General features: G+C 42.5%; 1 protein-coding gene across 3 annotated transcripts in view; it reads right to left on the bottom strand.

Moving 5' to 3' along the window:
- FGF14 (fibroblast growth factor 14) overlaps positions 1-17,509 on the bottom strand; it is a 295,208-nt gene that overhangs the window by 127,645 nt on the left and 150,054 nt on the right. For 2 of the 3 annotated variants that reach the window (XM_083438134.1, XM_083438133.1), the window contains exon 2: positions 4,080-4,119. The exons of the other annotated variant lie outside the window; for it this stretch is intronic. Coding sequence is in view for 1 of the 2 variants with exons in the window: in XM_083438133.1 (XP_083294259.1) it covers positions 4,080-4,119 (40 nt within the window). In the remaining variant the exon portion in view is untranslated. The remainder of the gene's footprint in view (positions 1-4,079; positions 4,120-17,509) is intronic. 3 annotated transcript variants of the gene reach the window in all.

Genomic DNA, 17,509 nt, shown 5'->3' with positions numbered 1-17,509 from the left:
CAACAATGGAATGTCTAGGCACTTTTTTAAAAAAAATAATAACAAGAATACAAAGCTAAAAATGAATGAACAGCATCTAAAATATTATGTTCATTTTTCACATGGTTTAGTCCTTCCCCTGCCCACCCCGCTAATATTCTTAAGAGGGTCTCTTCCTCAGTCTTCAGAGAATAGCTGGAAGTGGGGAGGCAGAAAAAGGTCCTCCTTTTCTTCCAGTCTGAAGTTTTAACCTGAAATCTTAGGTGCAGGACTGTGGCCGGAGCTCAGAAACTGCTCACACTAATGAAATTCCCGGTCCCAAAATGCGCCTAGAACAGTGGGAGTTTCAAACACTGGATTTTCCAGCAACACACATAGGAGAAAACCGTAGTTGATTTCATAATTAAATGATGAAATCAGTGCTTATATGTGTTGAATACTACATTCCTAGAAGGTATTCAGGCACTCAATCCCTCATGTACAGACAGGACAGTGTAGAGGCATGTGTGCCTTTGCTCCCATCCAAGAACTAGGCTGGATTGGAGAAAATCTGGCCCAAGCAGAGGACAAAACTGCATTAAATTGTGAAGTTGTGCAACATTTTTGTACGTGACCAGCACCCATATACAGCACCCAGTTATCTCTGCTTTTTAGGGGCATTTCTTTCATCTTGTTATAATGATAGCAAAAGGAAATTCTAAAATCCACCCCTTTATTTTCTTGGATACCTCTGCTCTGCCACATGCTGGTAATGCATGCTCAGGACCCCTATCTGCAGGAGCAGATATAGAGTTCATTCCATGCAGAACCGTCACACATTGCATGCATATTATCCATGGCTGCTTTTATTCCATATTGTATTCTTCATTCAAAAGCAAAGATAGCAATATAAGGCAGATTCAAATCCTGCATAAGCCTCCACTCTCTGCTTCCCCCCTGAAGTTGTATATTCTCAAATCGGCTGCCTGACTGGAATTCATCTGCAACCAGGCATATGTGTGTTTTGCATCAGAAACAGAAGATAATGCATATTTGCACAACACATCCTTAGTAGAGCACAGTCAGGTTCTGCCGGTGGCAGTGGCGAGTAGCTGCCTTTCCCCGCTGAAAGACAGCTCTGCTAGCACCAGAATGTCCACTGCAATGCCACCTAGTTCATTCTTAGAAGTTAATTGTCAGAGGCCAATGCAGCCAATATCACTGCACACCACGAACGCATACAAGGAAAAAACAGAGTTTCTCTTTCGACATGAATAGAGGGCAGAAGGCATGAATTAAAAACATCGTGAGATTATAGATCCAGTTTTAATAAACGCAGCAAGTATTTATAGGAAATTTGAACATAATACACATTGAGATGTTGAGCCTCCCATTACCATAGAAACACTGTTCGTATCCTTGAATACGTATTCAGTGTGTGCAAGGTTGAAACCACCATCTGCCACTGGAACTTTGGTTGCTTGAGCAGAAATTCTGCTGAGAAATAAAAATAACTGCAATAGCCTTATTTTCGAAGAGGGGTAAACATCTGCAGCTCCGCTTAGAGTCAGTAGGCACTAAACATGGTCAGCCCCCGTAGAAACGACAGATTTTAAAGGTCAGCCTTTTAAGCACTGGTAAACCCTTTGGGTTAAATCATTCCTGTGCACTGATTATCAAAAGTATAAAATTGTTGATAGTTTCAGAAAGCGCTTGGCTTCAGTTGCTTTTCATTAAGAGACTCATACATGTGACATTTTAAAATAGAATTTTCATTTCTGTTCAACTTCCAAGGTTTTTTTAAAATCAGTCCAAAAGAACCTTAAAGCAGATAATAAAATTGTTGTTGTTGTTTTTAATTTGCAGAAATGACCACCAGCAAGGACTGCTGGTCTATGGTTTCACTCTTAGCAAATATGTCAAAATTAGTGGGATTCACCTTGATATAATTTCGCTAAGACTATTATTTTAAAAAAGCAATGTGTTGTTTTTTGCCTCGACTCCTTAGCACGCATTTTTCAAGACTATGCTTCTCTACATAGTAAAATGATCAGTGTGTGTGTGTGTGTGTTTGTATTGTAATGCAATAAATGGAGAACAAAAGTAATTAACTCATTCCTTAATTCTACTGGAAAGAAATATGGCTGTAAAAGTATTACGCCTTAATTAGCCAACTATAATCAAATGCATTACTTATCCTGCAGAATGATTATGTTATTAAAATAAATTTGGGGCAAAGGTTGCCAGGCCTCGTGGCAGGAATACTTCAGAATACTCAAGGAAGGCCTCCAAGGGAGCCAGAAAAACGTTCTGTGGAATGATGATTGCAACTAATGAAGTGGCAAATGTTTTAGTACTGAAAAAAACGAACTCACTTAAATTAATAGAAAAGTAAGCCTTCACACAGTACCTTTAATACATCGTTTTTGGTACGTGGAGCTTTCAATGCAGTATTTCAAAGGGGGGGGGGACCAAAAATTCACCACAGCAGAGGAAACACCAGATATAAAATACATCAACACTACTAGCAAGACCTGATTGAATTTGCTGTGTCCCAAACAGTTATAAAAGGACAGGGGTCGCACTGTGGGTTAAACCACAGAGCCTAGGACTTGCTTATCAGAAGGTCGGCGGTTCAAATCCCTGCGATGGGGTGAGCTCCCGTTGCTCGGTCTCAGCTCCTGCCAGCCTAGCAGTTCGAAAGGACATCGAAGGCAAGTAGATAAATAAGTACTGCTCTGGCGGGAAGGTAAACGGCATTTCCGTGCGCTGCTCTGGTTCACCAGAAGTGGCTTAGTCATGCTGGCCACATGACCTGGAAGCTGTATGCCGGCTCCCTTGGCCAATAAAGCGAGATGAGCGCCACAACCCCAGAGTCGGTCATGACTGGACCTAATGGTCAGGGTTTCCTTTACCTTTAAAAAGTTAGAAATAGAAACAATGCCCTTTTATACCCAACAGCCAGATATCAGAAAAACCTGCTACTTCTTCATATTTTATTTTATTTATGAATTTATATACTACTGTTATCTTCCAAGGAGCTCAAGATAGGGGTGATGCTTCTCCTCCTCCCCATTTCATCCTCACAACAACCTTGTGAGGTAGATTGGGCTAAAGGATGGCGACTGGCCCAAGGTCACCCAGTGAGCTTATTGGCTGAGTGCATATTCAAACCCCAGTTTCCCTGGTCACAGTTCAACACTATTCACTATTTATTTTCTATTTGTTTTCATAAAGCAAAGCCTCAACAAAGCATGTGATTATGACAGCGGTACTTTTAGATTTCAGAAACGTAGATTTTAACTTAAGCCTCTGGGTCCCTGCCTGACATTTTCATGTTTTTTTTCATGAATTGGGCTGCCTGTTCAGAACCACAAGTCGAAAGCAAGTAGCAGCTACGCTTGGTTAGATAGCAGTCCCCACAAATGCTTCAATGCTTTACAGTTACCAGACGAAAGGTGGTATCAACGAAGGAAAACAGAAGGCGCGTGCCCCCCCGGCAATAAAAGAGTGAGGTTTTTGCAAATATTCTGTAAACTTATTCAAGGAAATTACAACGTAATATTGCCACCGAAATCAGAGACCCTCTCGCTAGGGTTATGTGCACAAATGGGGGGGAGGGAATGCTACTCAGTACTTTATGAATAACTTGCTACTTACAGTACAAATTTCAGTGAAAATGAAAAGAGTCACAGTGGGTAATTGGTTAAGAACCTATTAAGATTATGCATTTTAAAAGTCTATGGGAAATGTTTCTGTATTTGTTTATAATATTTACTATTGGATCGCTGGAGGTCACACTCACACACACACACAGATATATATATATAAATATGTATACACACACAGACATATCTGGAACAACATAAAATCCACATGGAGCAGTGTCAAATATTGTACAGAAAAATGAAAGTGTATATGGATTTTTCCTTCCCATTTTGTTTTGGAATTTAGCCCCATTTCAGATGTTATTTGTGATAACATTTCTGTGTATTTAGTTTTATGGAAGTAAAATCATGAATAATGACCATATTCAACACACTGTTATGAGGCTAAAGGAAAATAAATAAATAAGAGGGATGAAAGAAGGAAAAAAATCAATAAAATAAAGAATTACATACCACTATTTGTGTTTGCTGTAGTCCTTCTGATTCTTCCATCCTACAAAACAAGATTCCATATAGCAAGCGTTATAGCTCTACTTACTAGGAAGAGAGCGGCAAAAAAGACTAGCTTATAGGAGGAACAAATATATTTGTACCAATGCTTCATCCTCTTGATCACTGAAAAACAAAGCACCTGATTTCTGGTTGCAACCATTGCCAGTATATAATTCTAATTATATGTATAAATAATTATAATTATATGTTGAAAAGTCAAGATTAAGAGGAAAAGAGCCAAGTAAGGAGAGAAAAGAGAAAGAACTACAGCAAATAATTATGACTTTTAGTATTGCATTGGAAGCTAGGAAGTTGCCTTATACCAAGTCAGATCATTGGTCTATGTACCTCAGTATGGCCTACACTGACTTTCAGGTGCCCCCCAGGCCCAGACCAACCTAGATACCACGGATTGAACCTGAATATTTATGGAGCAGTGTCCAGCTGCCCAATGTCCCAAAAGCACAGTAGAGGGGAAGGAGGGCTGCAGCAGCCTTCTGCCAATGGCGGTGCCAGGAGGTAGTGAAGGGGCCACCGCTGGCGACACGTGACCGCCGTGTATGGCTCAGCCCCGGATGCGCATGATGCCAGGACAGCAACGTCATGTGCATGCCATCCCCCCCCCCAATTGTCCTCACAAACTGGCACCTCTGCCCTGAGCTAAGGCCCTTTCTCACTTGTGCCCATTTCTCACATACCACATGGTCCACGGTGGGACAAACAGAAACAAGAAGACTGGCTGCCTTCAAGAAACGTCAATATAAAGCTATGGCGGTGATATACCTGGTCAGGGTTAGGGAATCTCAGGCTTGGGGGTCACTTATGGCCCTCCAGGCCTTTCTCTCTGGCCATTTTGACTCTCCACAGGCTACACTCCCTCCCTTGTCCCACAGCCTCTCTCCTCAGGCCATAACCATCAGCAGCCCTACTTCACAACTTATCTGAGTGTTTTGGCCTGGCTGGAATTTGTCCTTGAACTCTGATGATGCCTTTTGCATGTCTCTATGGAGGAAAGGGAGGGATAGGTGAGTGAGTGTGCATAGAAACCAGCTGACTGTACCAGGTAAGATTTTATTTTATGCAAGCAGAGAGGCAGGAAGAAAACTTCAATGGGAGCTGTTTCGTTTCTTTTTTGCTTTGCACAATGTAGGCCCAGTGGGCCCCATCCAGATAGGGACAAAAGCTGAAGACTCATCCTAATCCCACATTAGGGTCCCAATCCTGACAGGGAGGCACGTACAGTGGTACCTCGGGTTAAGTACTTAATTCGTTCCGGAGGTCCGTACTTAACCTGAAACTGTTCTTAACCTGAAGCACCACTTTAGCTAATGGGGCCTCCTGCTGCTGCCGCACCGTTGGAGCACGATTTCTGTTCTCAACCTGAAGCAAAGTTCTTTACCTGAAACACTATTTCTGGGTTAGCGGAGTATGTAACCTGAAGCATATGTAACCTGAGGTACCACTGTACTGGGAATTTGTGGGTGGGTGAGTGAAGTCCTGCATTTAGAGCAGGCTTCCTCAGCTTCGGCCCTCCAGATGTTTTGAGACTACAGTTCCCATCATCCCTGACCTCTGGTCCTGCTAGCTAGGGATCATGGTAGTTGTAGGCCAAAAAAACATCTGTAGGGCTGAGGTTGAGGAAGCCTGGTTTAGAGACACAGCTATGTAGCCAATATTAGCATGTAGAAAGGGCACTGAGGGGCTGTTGGCTCTTGTGGACTCCGTCTCTGAGGTCAGAGAATGAGGTTCACCGCTAAAGGCCCCCTCATGGTGGTGACAAAAAGCTCCATCACCAACACTCTCCCACTGTCGAAAACAAATGGGAGGGAGAAAGTTTTAAGTCTGCTGGAGAGGAAAGGGGCAACTGCCACTCTCTGTGTAGGACAGGGGGGCTGACTTGCCCCCCACATTGAGGGCGTGTGGTCATGTAATGCTGCCCAGTGGGGGCGGGACATGCAAAGGATGATCTCCACGCTTGCTTGTCCCAGCCCTAGCCCCCGTCTGGCTCCTGGGCTGCCGGGTAGAGGCCAGAGCACATGGAGGGCCCCTGGCGGTGGGGGAGCAGCCCCCTCAGTATTGGGGGAGCTGAAGTCCCCTCTACCCAGCACCACCGGTGTAGGATGTGAGTCTAGTAGGAAGTAGTAGTTCCTCTGCCACAGGTTCTTCCGCCCGCCCGCCTCCCTAGGACTGTTCTGACAATGACCTTATTAAGAGCTTAAAATGTTGTCTTCTTGAGTTTAATGTCTACATCATAGATGAAGTCTTTAGAAGCCATTGTGAAGTTAAGTGCTGACAGTGTTGCCTGTGGGATCAAATGAAATCACTCTTACTTTTGGGTTGGTAGCTTCCCTCATGCAACCAGCCTGGTAGATAGATAAGTGGGAAGGCAAAGGCGCAAATTCGAAGCGACAGAATTGGCAGTAGAGCAAAGAACCCTGACAGTGAGAAGAAATTGGTTCTTAGGAGCAATGCCTTTTGTCTCCTCCTTTGCAATTAGGGTTAAAAGGCTTGCTGAGCGGGACGCTGCTTTGTGGCAAAGGAAAAGATGCAGGATTTACAGCACAATCCTGTAAAGTTTTGCTCAAAAGTGGGACTGAGCACAGTGGGGCTTCTTCCCTAGTAGGTGTGTTTAGGACGGCAGTCTTAGTAGAGTGAAGGGGAAGCAGTGCTCCCTGCCCCCCTCATATGCTGCTGGGCTCTGCCTATTGACCAAGCTATGGTTTTCCCAGTAGTGACGTATGAAAGTAAGAGCTGGACCATCAAGAAGGCTGATCGCCGAAGAACTGATGCTTTTTAATTATGGTGTTGGAGGAGACTCTTGAGAGTCCCATGGATTGCAAGAAGATCAAACGTATCCATTCTTAAGGAAATCAGCCCTGAGTGCTCACTGCAAGGACAGATCCTGAAGCTGAGGCTCGAATACTTTGGCCACCTCATGAGAACAGAAGACTTCCTGGAAAAGACCCTGATGTTGGGAAAGATGGAGGGCACAAGGAGAAGGGGACGACAGAGGACGTGATGGTTGGACAGTGTTCTCGAAGCTACCAGCATGAGTTTGACCAAACTGTGGGAGGCAGTGGAAGATAGGAGTGCCTGGCGTGCTCTGGTCCATGGGGTCACGAAGAGTCAGACACGACTAGACGACTAAACAACAACAGTTGAATGTAATGGAAGTTGCAAGTTTAGCCATGTCCAGAGGGCCACAAGTTCCTCACTCCTGGCCTGGCACTAATGAAATTAGGAAAATAAATAAATAAATAAATAAATAAATAAACCATAAACAGTTACAGCAGCCTTTCTCAACCTGTGGGTCCCCAGATGTTGTTGAACTACAACTCCCATCACCCCTAGCTAGCAAGGCCAGAGCTCAGGGATGATGGGAGTTGTAGTCCAACAACATCTGGGGACCTACAGGTTGAGAACCGCTGAGTTACAGGGTCAAGGAAGCAGAATTTGGCCCAAACCACAGGAAGGGAGAAGTGAGTGTCATAGTTCTGAAACCACCTAAAATGTTGCATATGGAGCACTTCAGGCCGGCTGAAAACCAGACAGATGCAAATCCTCTTGCTCTCACAATGACAGCTTCCTCCTCTCTCAGAAATGATGAGCCTGCCCTGGGACTTCCTGAGCTGCTCATTTCTGGCCTCTCCCTCCCTCTTTTCTTTCCACCCCTTCCCAGCACCAACCATTACTGAGCATGCAAACCTTGGCTTCCTCTTCGCTTCCCAGAACTTCTCAGCACTAGTTCTGAGCTGCTGCTGTCCTCCACCTGTTCATCCCTTAAAGGTAAAGGTAAAGGGACCCCTGACCATTAGGTCTAGTCACGGACGACTCTGGGGTTGTGCGCTCATCTCGCTCTATAGGCCAAGGGAGCTGGCGTTTGTCCGCAGACAGCTTCCGGGTCATATGGCCAGCATGACTAAGCCACTTCTGGCGAACCAGAGCAGCACATGGAAATGCCGTTTACCTTCCCACCTATTTATCTACTTGCACTTTGACGTGCTTTTGAACTACTAGGTGGGCAGGAGCTGGGACCGAGCAACAGGAGCTCACCTCGTTGCGGGGATTCGAACCGCCAACCTTCTGATAAGCAAGCCCTAGGCTCTGTGGTTTAACCCACAGCGCCACCTGCATTCCTTGTTCATCCCTTCCCAGTCCCCATTTCAGATGCCGTTCACACCTGGGCTTATGGCAAAGCGCTCATCAAGAACAAACCATCACTACAATTCATGGATAGTAAGGATAAAGAGCTTAAGCCCAAGTTCATATGATATGATAAGTTAAACTTTGACTTAGTCCAGCACAGCATGGGAGTTAACAAGATGAAGGAGGAATTCCATGCTCCTCTCTAGAAGCTCAAAAGTTTCCACTGTCCTGGACAGCTGTAATATGGTTTATTGTATCATGAGCACCAAACCATTGCTTCCCTTTAAGGAAGCTGTCTTTCATCCGTTGCATTTTTGTGTTGATGTTCTTTTTGGTTTTTTAAAATTCTGCCCCACAACTTTGTAAATGATTGTATTAAACTCTTTTTTCCTTCTTTTGCTTACTTCCTCAGCTAGCTTGTTGTTTTCCCCCTTTCCCTGTAACTGTCCTTACTTTTGTCTTGCTTTTTAATTGTGAGCCTAGGGACAAGGACTTTTGTTATTTTGTTTTGGTACAGGACCCAGTACATATTGTTTCTTCCAAATGAAAGTTGATGAGGATGGTGAGGATTCAAAAAATGATTCTGTATTGTGTTATCAGCCTTCTGAGCATCACATTCTCCACACTTGTCTTCTCTTCAAATGCACTACAGTGGCCTGGATACAGGTGAATTCTGTAGCATCCCAAGTAATAAAGCATCAGCCACAGACAAACAGGAAGCTAGTGTTGCCTCTATTGCCATTTCACAATTTCAGCTATTTCTATGTAGCTCTCCCAATATATAATGATGGAAACACATTGGACATTGCAGCACAGATAACAATGAATGAAAGGCTACTGTATTAGGATTTAAAAGTTTTTCAACACAATCTACTGAGAAGCAAGTTCAATTGACTTATTATTTACTCTCAGGTAAGTCCGTAGAGGATTGCTGTGTTAGGCTCCATTCCATTATGCTATTACGTCCTATGTGCAATCCCAAATGCATTTACCTGGTATGCAACTATAAAAACTACTGGGTGGTGTAAGTTCTGGGTTTCCCCAGGCAATAAGGAGTGCACAGTCAACCAGAAATCCCTTGAATCTGTAGGTGTTAGATCCAGAGTACACATCAACTGAAGCGGAGTCCATTACACAAGCAGCAAGTAGATAGTAATGCTAACAGAGATATTTTATTGATTAGCATAAAAATGCAAAGTATTTCTCACACCTTGTTTGACACAGCAATAGTGTACACTGACAAGGTTAAAGCAAAGTTGAAGAGGATGTGTTCCACAGCTGGAAGACCAGCTTCACGGCTTGGACAGTTCAAATATAGCGGGGCGCACCAGTCCTTTTTTAGATCCTCAGCATCACACCAAATATTATTATTCACTGATGCTAAACACACTAACTTGATTGACTGAACAGTTTCTCCTCCCCTAATAAATTCAACACATTCCCGGCAATGACAGTTCTTTATCATGCTCCTTTGCCCCATTTCTTAGCCAGTCATTCAGAATTTTTGTCATAATAGCTGACCCAAAGTCCCTAGCAAAATCATTGAGGTTCTCTCTTTTTAACATGGGTGTGGCCTTTGGTCATCTCTGGTAACTTCAGTCACAGGGAATGTTTACTGCTCTCTGCCTTTTACTGTAAGATGTCAAGGCCTAACTCATGTCAAGAAGCCTTGACCTCTTGTCCCACTATTGGACAATGCTCAGCAACCAATTATGGGAAACAGACCCAGGTACCAGAATTGAAGAGGCTGACTGGAACAACTTAATGGGCAAAAAAACTTTTAAGATCAGTGTCAACCTGCATAAGAGAGAATTATTTTAAGTTAATTTATAGCTCGCATTTAGCTCCTTTAAGATTTAGCTACACGGGCAAAACATATTCACCAATGTGTTGGAGAGGATTAAGGCAGCTCACATGCTATTCCATGTGTGGTGCTCATGTCAACTTGTGCAGCCATTCTGGGAAACAGAATTTGTGGAAATAAGCAATATTACAATCATGTACAATGTAGTCCAAGTCTGGGTTTATTAATATTACTGGAAGAAGATTCACTCAGTTTAGTTTATAAGGAACTCATCACTTTTCTCCTGGTAGTGGCACGACTATTCATAGCACAGAACTGCAAAGGACTTGACACCTACACATGATGGCGACAGAACAAATGGGCTACTGCCTTATCTGAAAAACTGACAAAAAAGGTACGTGACTTGAACAACACATCTGATGTGGATGATTTTATCGAAATATGGTATCCCTTTATAAAATATTTGAATGAATATATTGACACCCACCAACTACACCCACCAGCTAACAGCAAAACTTGACATATTGGTGGTTTGTTCTGAGTGGAACTGGGAGAACTTAAAGTTCTGTTCATAGTTTGTTGAAAAATCAATAAAAATATTTATACAAATAAAGAAGCCTGGAACTATATGTTATATCTATCTGCCGACATATACTGCATGGTACTTCAAAAGTCATTTTTTTATGCTATAACAGTATAATTTTACACATAAGAATTACAGAAAAATGAATAGTTGAACTATAGAAGCCACACTGAAAGCAACCTCTGTTGTGCTATAAATGAATCACGCATACCTCAATTAACCTTAATGTTAATACATGCTCACTTATATGTTAACGCCTTGTTTTGACTTTTATTGACAATAAAATCGCCACAAAATTTCAAGCAGCTTGCTGAGAAAATAGTGAGATGTTTAAAAAAATTACAGAACTCTCATTAACTGCTATTTGCACATTGTGCCATCTGTGTGTCTCAGAGGAGGAAGAGGAGAAAGCTACCATCTTTGCTTTGATTTAATTTTGCTTGGCACCTGAGAAACAGCAGATAGATGATGCCAAGCAGGCTCCAAGGATAAGGTTATGCATTATGTCACAGGTGTTAAATATGATAAATCTGTTAACTACATTGAACTAACTGTAGGAGTGCTAGTGCACTGAGTAGAATACTGGCATCCCATATGAGGTGTATTATGAGGTGTATGGGAGACAGGCTCATCCATGGCACCAAGATGGCCTTGCTAGCTATGCTACACTCACTGGTGTACACCATGTTATGCATTTGCTGCTACCATATAAACATACCTGCCCAATAACTTCATTAACTGCAATCAGTGCTTGAATTATAGGGGGACCAGAGGGAGCCTAGACCCTTTAAATACTGAGGTTAGTCTTGGTGCAAAGAAAAGAATAGGTATATAGAAAGGAGAATTCCCTGGAAGCCAAGATTCAAGTTTTGGGCAAGTATTCTTTGGTGAGAGAAGCCCAGCAGAGATTAATAAATAAAACAAATTATGCAGCAAAGTAAAGCATGGAAGTACATATAGGCTATTAGATCTCTAAAATATGCCCACGTGAGTTCTAAAACTTCACTCTTCCCCCCAGCAAAGGAAAAGACCGCATGTTTAGTAAGTAAAAAATTGGCTTACTTACAAATGCTTCAAAGGTCAAGTTAATGAGTTATTCCATGCATCAGTCAGAAAAGTTGCACAGTCAATAAACTTAGTTGTTACAAAGTGGTGAAAGTTCCTATAGGAACTAAAGAGCGGCTTGTGAGAGCCATGTGGCTGGAAGGAGAAGCTCAGAGATACTCACACACCAAAGTTTACATGTAGACTTGAAGAACAAAGGCTTGATTACTTATTCCCTCCCAAGGTGAGCTAAGCCTGGCAGGACAGCTTGCTCTATGGTTTTAACCCCTACATGCATTTAGTCCAGCATGTTGGTTATATGAGGCTGGTTTCCCATAGTTAGAAGGTTCCAGAAAGGCCATCATTTAACAAATATGGTGGTCATGTCATGTGCAAAAAAGGACATGGCATCTGCAGCTGTAGAAGAGAAAATTCAGCAGGTGTCACCTCATCCTCCTTTTCATTTGGCCATCATATTTCCCTTACAGTTCATGTACTGACTGTAATCCTGAGCTTAAAAGAAACCATTGACTTCATTGACGAGTTGTTACAGCCACAGTTGCTAACACCCACACATTTGCAACTCATGTTATAAGGAGCAACAATAGCATGAGGCATAAAATAAAGACATGCCAAATTGCTGAGGTTGCTATAGTAAACAGCAAGCTTACAATGAATATTCATGTGCACATTTATCGCTGTTAATTCCCTCCTACCTCAAACTTCTAAAATCAGCACATTTTGATAAACTGTATTTGAGTACCGCAGTGTGCACTCACCAAACATCTGCCAGAGGACCTGATAAGGAAAACAGGATTCCACACCTTAAAGGAATAATATAGTAGGTTGCTAATAAATCAGGGATATATTATGGCTTCGCTTTCACCATGGAGTGTCTTTTGTTTCCTGCTTCACTGGCAATCAGACAGCCCTCTAAAATGGGCAACTTGAGTTGAGTCCAAAGACTGCTGACCCCACTATGTAAATAACAGTGTGAAATAATACCACTTTGCAAGCTCCTTTTAATTCATTGTGGACAGTCTGTGCCAACTACACACCAACTGGCATCTATACCTTTAATATAGGTGTCAATAGCTTTATGATTCCACTCCCATGGCCTTGGCCTTGATCCCAAAAGAGTTTCTTACACTCTGTGGAGCATAGAGAGAACATGGGCCTGCCATGGTTGCAGATTCACATGTGCTTGGACATCATATGATTACTCACACCTGGTTCTTTGCAGTAGTCTCATATGATTACTCATGCCAGGTTATTTGCAACAAACTCTGTTTGAAAACACTGTAATCAGAACAATGAGAGATGATGTTTGAGTTCCTTGACCTGTGATGGCTCCTTCACGCATTTAAGCCACCACCTGCCAACCCACACTTATTTTGCAAACAAGAAGCAAAGAAGAGCAGCAATCTTTTGCCTGGGACACTTCCTAGATACAGTGGTACCTCGGGTTACATATGCTTCAGGTTACATACACTTCAGGTTACAGACTCTGCTAACCCCGAAATAGTACCTCGGGTTAAGAACTTTGCTTCAGGATGAGAACAGAAAACACGCAGCAGCAGCGGGAGGCCCCATTAGCTAAAGTGGTGCTTCAGGTTAAGAACAGTTTCAGGTTAAGAACGGACCTCCGGAACGAATTCAGTACGTAACCAGAGGTACCACTGTATTTGCTTATTTATTCTGTTTTTAAAACTGCATGTCATCCCATTGGGATTCCAAGGTAGTTTACAAAAAAGAAGGTGATGACACATAATATAGACAATAAATGAAAACTTTAAAAGATCTAGCTGCACAACAAAACGTTACAATACAATCTCAGCAGCACACTAGTCCCTGGACTACTTCCAAAAAGCCCTGAAAAGGGGGGGGACTGTATTGTCAGTGTGTTTTTTAAAATATAAGTTCCTAAGCAGAATTTCTTTGTTCTGGTACAAACGTGCAACACACAAACTACCCACTGCTCCCGATCCCTCGCCTACAGCAGTGAAAATGCAATGTGAATTTTCTAGATATCATTCATGGAAGCATGTGTGCTTATAACGACTCTCCACCCTTTGCATACTCTTCATGAGGCCTTATCTGATGAAGAAACTGTCGTCATCTTATTACAAACAGAGTGAGAAATGATATTCCCGGAGACATTTTGTGAGCTAAATTCATCTCATTAGTTGAGCAAAATTAAGAATTAAGCTGCAGGCTTTCTGGCATGTGGCCGTAAAGCCAATCAAAACAGGAGCTGAAAATCTTTGCCGTTTTCATCGCATTATAATTTTCTGTCTGGTAATGCAGGGCATTAACATTTTACAGTGCTTGGACAATTTAATATTCATGGCTGGGTACCATTTTCAATTAAATATGCTGTATTGTTTTGCCTTTTTACAGCTCTTTAATTTTTGCAAGCATTAGAACTTTTGGGGGAGTTGATAGAATTTACATTTCCTCTTTATAGCTATTTTAATTGCTACTGCTATTTCTATCTCTCCCCCTCCTTCCCTCCCTCCTCTCTCTCCCAGGTTCTTTGAAACAATATAAAATAAAACTTATAAAAACAGTTAAATGCAAATATTAAAAAAAATACAAGATTATGAAAATCAACAGTATCTAAAAAATAATAATACATGGAACTTCCGTATGTCTGAATAGGCTTGTTTAACCTGAAACATTTTAAGCTATTTTAAATGCTACTGCTATTTCTCTCTCGCTCTCCCCCCTCCCCCCAGGTTCTTTGAAACAATATAAAATAAAACTTATAAAAACAGTTAAATGCAAATATTAAAAAAATTACAAGATTATGAAAATCAACAGTACCTAAAAAATAGTAATACATGGAACTTCCGTATGTCTGAATAGGCTTGTTTAACCTGAAACATTTTAAGCAGGTGCCAAAAAACAGTGCAGCAAAGGCACCTGCCACTAGCCAGGGAATTCCAAAAGGAAGCTGCTGCCACACTGAAAGATGGATTCCTTACAAGTGTGCAACAGGTATGATGTGGTACCTTGAACAGTGACAGGTTGAAGTTGTTGAGTGAACATCTATGGAGCAAGATAAGTCAATATACAATGCACGCAGTATTAATGCAGGTCATGTACCAAAGTCGTATACATTCTATGTATTCAAAGTATGTGCTACGGTAAACAGTAGCAAACACAGGCTGATTTCCATGTCACAGCAGACTGCAGATTTCTTGTGCTCTGACCACAGTAAGCAAGATATGCCAGGATGAGTGAGTTGGGATCCAATGTATCTATAGCCAAGCCAGGCTATTCTGCCTTAACTCCCGCACCCTCAGCTGGGTGAGGCGAGTCTGGCAGATGTTAGGTTCATGTAAGCCCTGAAAAGGGGCTGTTCTGGGGTGTGTGGCATGGTGGGACCAGAGACGGGAGATTTATGCTAGATCCTAAACCCATTCAATTTGGTCATGTGACCTGGCAACCCTTAATAAATTAAGCCAGCGAAAAAGGGGTAGTGTAACTCATACCCTATTTTAAATACTTGTTTCTCATTTGTCAGGCTTAGGCCTGCTTAGCCTATAGTAGCTCCACTGTAGTCCATGTCGGCAGTGCCATTTTTGCAGTTATTCGATAAAAATAGGTCCAAAAAGGCAAAATTTTTACCTCAACAAGTTTGCAAAAAAAAAAAACCTCAACAACCTTTCTGTCTGGATTTTCACTGTTTGAAATATGGCAACCCTAGTAAACTCACAATTCCCGGGAAGTATACAAAGAGAGAGCCATTTTAGTGTTGCTGATCCAAAGCTCTAAAATGTTGGATGTACAAGTCAGAATTAACAAGTATTAAACCCAATTTCCATAAAAGCAGTATAGCTTTGAAACCAGTTTCATACTTGTTTTTGATCCTTTGAGGGTAGACAGTATTAGTGCCTTCCCGAGTATGGTAAACCAAAGGATGGAACTGAAGTGAAAATAATGATGATGATGATGACGACAACAACAACAACAACTATAATGTAAGGGAAGATGGAAATGTGGGAGAGCCCAAAAGCTGAAAGGAATAAAAGAAAGTTATCTGGTCCCAACATATTGGAGCTCTTTTGCTCCTCAAGGCATTTCTATGAATCCCCTGTAACCATGGCAACCCAACTTTAACGCAGGCTTCTGTCACTTAAAATGCATGCAGAAGAGACAGATCCACAGCACTAAGATGGATGTAACTAGTTTCTGCCAGGCCATTCAGATGTCTCTGTGTGCTATGGTGGCGGCGATATCTCCCTTAAATGCAAAAATCAACTAAATTCCACCAAACCGCTTTAATCAGGAATATGAACTGCATGTACCTACCTCCGTACAATTCCTGCTAAAGCCTGCTTTGATGCAGCAAAGACTCCACACCACTGCCAGGCATGCATAAATCTTTTACCATCTCGCTCTGCACTGTCTCATGGAATGTTCCCATACCAGCGCCAGCAGTCCCCAGGGAGGTGTGACATTGGTGTGGTACATTGCACATAATGGGGCAGAGTGTTCTGACCTGAACAGATCAGGTAGCTGCGAGGTCAAGGCAGGAAGACAGGCGGCTGCTGTAGAAGCAGCACCCACAGATAGCTCAGAGCAAGCAGCTTGCTCTGACGGGTGAAGGGTGAACGGAAGCCTTGAGTCTCTTTCTTCAGTTCACTCCAGTTCCACCACCTTGGACCCAAGACTTTAGGTCTTTCAGGCCCAACCTAAGACGATTGCTTCTTCACATTTCTGTAGCCTCCTGATGCAATGTGCTACCTGACCCACTGGGCAAGTATAATACTGCAGGAGACACTAGATTCCTCTTGTCAAGTCAGGTTTCAGAGCGGCATCTGTGACGGTCCAAGCCTAGACTCTGTAGGCTCTGGACGACCGGTCTCAAGAACCTGGTTGAAAGCAATAACTGCTTCTCCAACTCAAGGCCAGGGCCATGATACAGAGCAATGTAGCAAAGAATTCATATGTTATCTAACTTGGCAACGCCACAGAGACCTGCTGTATAAAACCTGCTTCTCATGGAAAGCACATCACTGAGGGGATGCACAAACTGGATCTATTCCCCTAAGATTAGATGCACTTTCAAGGTTTACTTGATTTTGAGCTAATTCAGACACGGTCTTCTTTATGAGGAAATATTATATTAGTATGCTATTCAGTGGCGCAGTTAGGTAATTTTAGACTCTGTGTTTTATGCCTCTTGAAATAGCAGTGTGCAATCACTTTAAAATATGGTAAGCCCACCCTACGAGCTCTCATAGAATCATGGGATTGTAGAGTTGGATGACCCCGAGTCATCTAGTCCAATGCCCTGAAGTGCAGGCATCTCAACTAGTACATGACAGACAACCATCTAACCTCTGATAAAAACCTGCAAGGAAGGGTGAGTCTACTCCCTCTGCTGCTCATTCTGCTGAATGGATCCCCCCTCAAAACCTGCACTGATGGCACCATGGGCATTCCTGCAAGGGTGAGGCATCTGAGACATGCAGAGAGAAGGTGAAGAGGTTGAGTAGGGGCAGCAAAGGTTCTCAGGAGATTCTGCACCCCCCCACACTGACAATGAGTATGTAAAATAAAATGGTCAGGCATATTTGCTGGGCAAAATATGGCATTTCTTTGGGAAAATATGGGATTACTTTGGGATTTCAAAGTAAGACTAGCCCAATTTTACACCACGGTTCCATGAATTGCTAATGCACAAAATCACACTCATGGCTGATGGTACAGACAGTAATGAGGAGGAAGCAAATTTGGGGTGCGGAGATCACCACATGCCATGTTTACCCTGCCATGGGTGGAAGAACATGACAGAAATGATTC

Source organism: Podarcis tiliguerta (assembly GCF_965153285.1).
Source record: "Podarcis tiliguerta genome assembly, chromosome: 4".
Taxonomy (NCBI): Eukaryota; Metazoa; Chordata; class Lepidosauria; order Squamata; family Lacertidae; genus Podarcis; species Podarcis tiliguerta.
Note: the sequence above shows the minus strand (reverse complement) of the source record. Positions and strands in the feature narration are given on the sequence as shown.